The following is an 8,017-nucleotide window of genomic DNA, read 5'->3' as shown; positions in this document are numbered from 1 at the left end:
TTATATGTTATTGCTAGGTCTACCATTAGAAAAAGAACAAGTCTCTATGTCAAGTAAATGAGATAATGAATTGGGCTTTTTGGGCTGTTTTGTGAGAATTCATAAATCAGTCCTATTGTGGTGTTGTAACTGAAACCAATCCTGATAACTACACAAACCGGGCCCATTTACAAGCAGCCGGTGTGGTCTTCGGTTCTTAAAATGGTCAAAAAAAATAAACCGGTGCCAACCAGTTTGGTACCAGTTCAGTCCCATGATCATCCCTAATAGTATGCATATATACAATGCTTTCGCATATAGTTAAAAATACACTTGTATCAACCTTGAAACAAGAACAACCTAAATGGCGGGAATTAAAAAGCTTATATGTCATGTAAAATTTGTAAATAGCTAAAGTTTTATAAGACTCTAGGATTTCGCAACAAGAATGTAAAAGAACCCCGTAACTCCTATATGGCTCTTTTGGCTGCTGTAACTAGACTCCAAAGTTAAAACTTCATCTTTTGCTATCTTTATAGACCCTGGTTTAGGGTAACATGTGGTCATTCCTACCATGTAACCAGCTTCATCTCCTGCCTCATTTCCTTCCCCATATATAGCTCTAGAAGAGCAAATAACACGTCCATCCTGAATAAAATTCATAGCTTTTAATTTTAGACTCTATATATCCCCTTAAAAGAAACAACACCTAACTCAAAAACTGAAATAGTCACCTCCCCATATAGTACAGAACCTATCCCACCATTGTGCAGGTGTGCAACACCATACACCACATCACCAGAAGATTGGATGCTTGTAGTTGATCTTCTGGCACTTATGCAATCATTAGTTGCAACTCCAGTGGCACATTGTTCGACATCATACTCTAGCTGTAGGAAAACACGAAAAGATCCAATGTTACACTAAAAAGGTGCCAAATTTTAGACAATTTTCATGTCAAAAGATGAAGTCATGATGAGCTAAATTACCAAGCAATCATGGATTCTTGTGTGCTGCCAACTATCAGTCACATCAAATATATAGATTTTAACGGGTACAATGGAGTCACTCCAATCAACCCACTCAACACTATACTTCATGTAAATGTTTCTTTTCACACTTTTAAGCCCATTTTTCACTTTGCATTGTGTTCCATCATAGCAACAGAAAAAACCTCCCACGTAATTTGGTTTGAAAGGCTGACCATCTTTATCCTCAGTCACATTATACAAACTACATCTGCATCACCATCACCAAATCCATTACACAAAACCCATAAAAATCTCAAACGCTTATAAATGCGTTGAAGTTTGAATTACATAATCATACCTGCATTCAGCACAACCCATAGCATCTACTGCACCCCGAGTGTCGATTGCATGAACATTAAGCATCCATTTCTCTTCATATCCAGCAGGAACTTCAAGTGGGTTACCCACTTCGATTCCATAAGGATCAGGAACATGTGTATCTGTCTTTCGTGTTTCAGATCCTAAACCAAAAAATTGGGAAAGACCACCATTGCATACTCCAGCATTCCTAGCAACAACCAAATCTGATTGATGGAGTCCTAGATTACTGTTATATTTTGGTTCTTTATTACCCTTTCGTTGATAGTATCTTACTACAGCCCAATGATGGAGATACGTTTCTTTAAGGGAAATAGGATTCCCTTCTTCATCGACAAACTCGGCATTGAAACTCTTTATAGCAATATGACCTTTTGGGAACTCTATATTATAGTAAGTTTTATTTGAAACGGAACCCGGATGTTGAGTTATTTTGGGTGTTAAATACACCTTTGATTTCACCCTGTTTTCATGTGTTACACGAGCTTGCGAATTTTGAGCACATATTGCCAATAAGACTATAGCTAACAAGAACACAAAACCTTGGGCACCCCGTGACATGATTCTGGAAAAAAAAAATTTATCCGGGAAAAATTAGAAAATGAACTCAAATTGCATCATTCAAGATTTCATACATTGATAAAGATGGTTGCTACTAAATCGTGAACCAATGAATCGAAAGTTTTAATATTCTTTCTTTAGCTTTGTCGTGTATATGTTTTCATGAACCAATAATTTGATCACCTTATGTTCTTGTTTATGATTGGCGAAAATACAGTTTCAAGATTCAAAACTGGAGCATTTTATGAGCTCTTGAAGTTACCGAAGCAAGATTTAAAGCTTTGAATTAGAAATATTTGAACAGCTTCAAGAACTTTGAATATTGAGTTCACGTTCCATTCGGCAAGAAACCGAAATAGAAATCGATGAATTCATGAGACAGAGATTGATTTCATTTTGAAAACATCTAAGATTTCAATTTTAGAAGCAGTAAATGTTCTGATTCTACAAAGTAACAAAGGTGGACTCCATTTTACTTGGTTCTCATGATCAGAAAATTAAGCAAGAACACAAATATTTTGGATAAAGAACCCTTCAAACTAGCATTGTGCAGAAAAACATCATAAAAGAAATCCTTACCCAGAAAGGTATTGGATGAAAACCTGTAAACTTTACGACTTGACGACAACCTTCTCACAATATTACAGAGGATGGTTCATGGTTCCTAATAGTCGGGATTTATACTTAAAGTTAAAAAAACAAAAGGGTGATGGCAGCGCTTACGACTTAACGTCAACCTTCTCATCTGTCGACCATTGAATATAATATATTTTCCAACCAAAGAGTAATTACTTTACTCAATTATTTTGCATGGTCCCATGGTACAATACAAAGGTGTAATAGATAACTATCAAAGGAGAATCCTGATCTAACTTATCTAGTCCCCTGCACTGGAAACTTTAGAAAACGGGATGTTGAGACTGTCCCAGAAGTGTATGTTTGGCAACCGGTTCTGTTTTTTAAAAAAAAAAAAAAAAAAAAAAAAAACCTCGATTTATAAAAGGTTTCGTTTGATAATAGGAGCTTTTAGCTTTTAAGTTCCAAAAGTGCCAAAATGCACTTATCTTCGTTCATAGAGCAAAGAAAGATCTTATATGCACTCTCTACTCAAGCTAAAGGACAGATCTGGAACTAAACACAAATCAAAAGCTTTGGAATTCTACAAACTCCATGGATTAGGCCTTAAAGCAACCAAAACTCATTAAAATAGACCAAAAACTCAATTAACCAACTCCTAGATCTATGGATGAAATGAAATAAAGCTTGGATCTTTTGAACTTACAAGGGTCCAAAATGTTGGATTAGGTATCTACGGTCATAACTAAATTGATATAACTTTATAGAATACAGACAAAGTATTTTTTGGATTGCCCTCAATAACTAGAGATAACTAGGAACAACTTTAGGAGTGTGAGAAAATTACTTGTTAATTTATTATTTGATTAATAAATTACTTAGAAATGGTTTAGAATTAATCATAATTAATTGGAAATTAATTTTGGATTAATTTGAACTAATTAAAGGTGGAAAAGGTGAACTGCAATTGTTTGATAATTAAACAAGGAAGGTATTCTACAACTTTGATCAATAGGGTGGACGGTTTTCCTAGGGTTCCAGAAGGGTTTTAGAAGCCTCCTATAGTTGATAAGGACAATTGTCTGGAATAGATTAAATTATATTATTTATCTATTTAATTAGGGTTTATCCTGGAATGTCCATCAGCTATAAATAGGGACCCTAACCCTTAGTATTTTTGGCACTAGCTACTCACAAAGAGAAATCTAAAAATCCTCCTCCATCCTCTTTCCAAATCGTTCCTAGGGTTTCTAGTGTATTGGATGTGAACCATTAGATGCATCCACACTATTGGTGCTAGATTTCCAAGGAAGACTTGAAGATCAAAAGGGTTGCAATATTTGATTATTGCAAAGGTATGTGTTCTAATATTTGTGTTTTTTTATTATTCTTAGATTGGATAAAAGTTTTCATAATATGTTGCTATAATGAGCAAAGACATAGACATCTAGGTTGCATGCCCCCATAAAATAGTTTTATGATTCTTCTGCGTAAATATGTTGTTTTATAACCTAGAAAACTCATCACAGAAGTGATAAGAAGACTGATTACTTTAAATGCAAAGTTCCCTTAATCAATCTTTCTTATTTTCTTCATTCTAGAGCAACAAAAGAACACCAAAATGGACTTTAGGAGAGAGGATGAACTCAAAAATCTTCAATGGAATCTAGGGTTTCTTAAGGAATGTTTGGAGGGTGATGGAGGCTATGAATGACGAAACCCTAGGGGTTTGTGCCCCTTAAATGGGCCCAAAACCCTAGAAAACAATAGCAGCCCAAAGGTTTGAGCGCCCGCGCCTCCAGGTAAAAATTCTGATTCTTTGCGGTTAATTCCTTCATGCTTCGCCCTTTCTTTCTACCTTTTCTTGGACTTTAAAACCACTAATATAAGAATTGAAAAACACAATCAGAACTCAGGTGTTACGATTCTACCTCACTTGAATTGGATTTTGTCCTCGAAATCCGCCTTGGCTAAATTGCAGATGACAACCATACGCAAATATTTCATGACTCCACCAAACCACTCCCTAATTCGATAGATTCGATAAAAGGGTTCTCGAGACCTCTCAGAACCTATAAAGTGCCACCATTTCAAACTTAACCATTTGCACTTACACAACCACAATAGTTACCTCAATTTCCATTGACGATTCTATCAATCTTCTAGCAAAACCACTCAAAATCGGGAACTCCAATAACGTAACCACAACCAAATCCAAAGATAAACTTCACAATACCAAAAACTTATTGGTCTATAACCCTAGAAATCATAAACTAAGATTGATGATTACCTTCTGATATACACATCCCTTAGTCCTTCGACTAGGAACACTCCGTCCGTAAAAAATTATCTAATACCCAATCTGGAACTTGTGCCTAAAAAGGGCTTCTGATGCACACTTAACTTCCTAAAAAGTCATCACTATCCCACTGTTCCCACAATCATACCAATAAACGAATCATAATCTAACGTTGAATCTAAACTCCCATTAAGGCTCAAGCACGCACCCACCTGAATTACTCCGAACTCCATGGTTCGAAGTTTCCAGAACCAGTACTCCATTACTGGTAATCAAACTCATAATAAACAACTCTTATAAACAAATAGGGATCCACAAATGAAAAAATTTAAACATGAACTTCTAATGCACAACTATGAGTTATCTAACAAGTCAACATTCTTCTAAGCGCCCGACCCAAAAGCTGCTAGACACTAAGCCGCGAATAACCCTTCCACAAGGCTTTAAACATTCAAACGGCGACAAGGTAAAACAAGGAACACAAACATATAAACTTTGACAATACAAGTATCGGGTTCCACCCGCACAAGTCGCACATACACAAGCTCATAACATGTCATGACACCATCTAACCATACATCCTCATACAATTTCTTTGCTCAAGCCGTAGCCTTTAATACTAATTCTATCCCTAGTACAAGTACAACCATTATTATTACCGAACACAACCCATGAAGAGAACACAAAAGCCGTCTTAGATCCACTACATTCCCCTGGCTTATTACTCTACTTGAAAAGTGAAGTATCTCGCAATTCGATACCCATACCACATCTAATCGAACACTCAATTCTTATTGCAACATCTACTTAGAGTCTCATCTAATATCACCATCAGGTCAAATTGACGGAAGAACATCAAACCACTAATAGCATGCTCTCATAAATAATTGAAACATGATTCAAAACCTTGGAAAAAATTGGATAGATCTCCGACAATACCCAACTAACTCAGTCAAACTCCCAACCTCGGAGGAAACTCCAAATTTCACCTATAATGATTCTAACAGAACCCTGGTCAAACCGACCCAACTATCGTCCTTACCGATATGAAATCCCATAACTGAACTTCATGCAACTTAGAGTTACACATGGAGAATTTTGACAAAACGCCGCTCCAACATCTGAACTTCTATTTCCTCATGCTATATCATTCGACTAACCACAGAAGTTAGTGATAATCACTTCAGGCGTGTTCGGAAAAATTAGTTGGTAGCGGATAGCTTATAGCTTTTTGTTAAACGCTACATGAAGTAGCATTTGGATTTGGAGCGTTTTGTTTAAACTAAACGTTAGAAGCTTGTAGTGTCGAACGAGGCTTTCTGTTCAAAACAAAGCGTTTTGTCAAACGCTAGAAGCTAGAAGCTCTCAAACGCTCCGTGCCGAACATGCTTTTAAACCAATGAGTCCAACAAGATTCGATCAATCTCAATCGAAAAACCTAACAATATTAATGGTGCACAAGCGAGACTTAAAATGCATCACCCATATCCTTATGGCCATAACCCAATATAAAAGTTGTCCTCACACACTCAATTACTCACATACTCACGTCGGTACCCAAGGGATCATTAATAATGAAAGTACACATACCTACTACTAAGATTGGTCAACAGCCGCCAATCCTTGATAATACATAACCAATCCTTACACAACTTAACCAAACTCTTTAAATCAGGTTCAGAACTTGAGTTTCCCATCTACTTTTCATGAAAATACTCGGCGCTCCCATGGGGAACCACTTGCCAGAGTGAGTTCCCTGTCTAGCAACTCCTATGCTGCAAGGACAATTTTTTCATCCCTAATGACATCAACCCATTCGATTTCTCGAGTTGTACCTGTGATCTGATCGACTCCTTAATTATCTCTGATGCTTGGAGGGAACATCAAAAAATCCTTGAGGAACATAACAAGAGAAATTGTAACCCTAAGCACTCCAGTGATAGACTGATTTATCTCCCTTCCCGCAACAAGAAGCCTGAACTAATAATCCTGCATACTAGAACCACAAATTTTTTTGACCCATGACACAATAACCGAAATTTGAACGGTCCTTTGAACTCCAAATCTAAATACTCAGTTCTCCCCCCACTTAGGGTTCAAACTACTACCGTACTTTATACATAACCATAAGATCCACGAACCAGCCCAACTATTACATACAATCTTTGATTCTCAAAGACTACACCTAATATAGAATCATATAGTCCTTCGAGTAAATAACTCTGCTCTAGAACCCTATCAACCAAGAACATGCAGAAGTGCTAAGTTAAAATTCTAAGCCTATGTAATTCAGTTATGCATAGTCCCCTGGAAATTGAAAGAAATTCTTGAATGTCTCACCAAAGATTTCAATGTTCTCAACTAACATGAAGCCCTTGCTTACAAAAAGCGATCACGTCGTACAATTCGATGAAAAATCAACAAGACTAAAACAATAGCAGATCAACCAAAAATGAACCGACACACAAGCATATTGTAAGTCCCAAATCTGCTTGTGTATCAATCAGATCCGCTTGATGGTGTGGAATCCCAATCAAGCGGATGATGCCAGATCTAATGAAGAAGACGGAGAAGAAGAATAATATGAATCTATGATGTATTCAAGATTGGAATGATGAACAATACACAAGATTCACACACACTTGCACCTTCTCTCCTTTCTCTCTCTAGAACACCTTAGAATACACACACTTAAGCTCCTCTAGCCGTACACTCATTTAACACTCCTCACCCCTAACACCTATATATATACTTGGGGAACATGGGCCGTAAATGGGTTCATGGCCGTGAACCAGTTCATGGCCGTAAACACCCATTGGGTCGTAAACACACCCGTGAACACATCTAACCGCAAACACCAAGGATGTTTATAGTCCTAGACTAAAAAAATACAATTGCCTAGAAAAGCAAAGTATAAACCATAATTTTAGACCCAACAATCTCCCCCTTGGTTTATAGCTTTCTTTTCTAACTGACCCAACAAACTCCCCCTAAAAAGGTAGCTGACTTTTCTTGTTAATCTTCATTGGGAGCTTGGCTTCAGCGTTTATCTTCGATTTTTGCACAGCTTCAAGATGAACTTGATGAATCTTCAATGAATGACTTCATCTTGAGCAGTTGGGCTTTTCTTCAGAATTTGACTATGAACGCACGTTGGGTGAGGAGGATTCTTGATAAGATTCTTGAAAATTAGCGCTTTCAGCTTGAGAATCTTCAGAGAGAACAATAGAGAGATCTAATCTTCTGGATCACT

The 8,017-nt window shown here is 36.9% G+C and overlaps 1 protein-coding gene across 1 annotated transcript; it reads right to left on the bottom strand.

The window, feature by feature from the left end:
• Positions 1-257: 257 nt before the first annotated feature.
• Positions 258-2,597, bottom strand: LOC145107783 (uncharacterized). The gene is made up of 5 exons (XM_079044733.1): positions 2,469-2,597; positions 1,309-1,893; positions 969-1,218; positions 714-869; positions 258-627 (listed from the first exon to the last, which is right to left on the bottom strand). Exons 2-5 carry the CDS (start codon positions 1,887-1,889, stop codon positions 409-411), a joined length of 1,206 nt encoding a protein of 401 aa, XP_078900859.1. The 5' UTR covers positions 1,890-1,893; positions 2,469-2,597; the 3' UTR covers positions 258-408.
• Between the last annotated feature and the right edge of the window lie 5,420 nt (positions 2,598-8,017).

Source organism: Lactuca virosa, chromosome 4 (assembly GCF_052849685.1).
Source record: "Lactuca virosa cultivar CGN04683 chromosome 4, Lactuca_virosa_CGN04683_v6, whole genome shotgun sequence".
In the NCBI taxonomy this organism is placed as follows: Eukaryota; Viridiplantae; Streptophyta; class Magnoliopsida; order Asterales; family Asteraceae; genus Lactuca; species Lactuca virosa.
The sequence above is the reverse complement of the archived record's forward strand: the minus strand, read 5'-3'. Positions and strand labels throughout refer to the sequence as shown.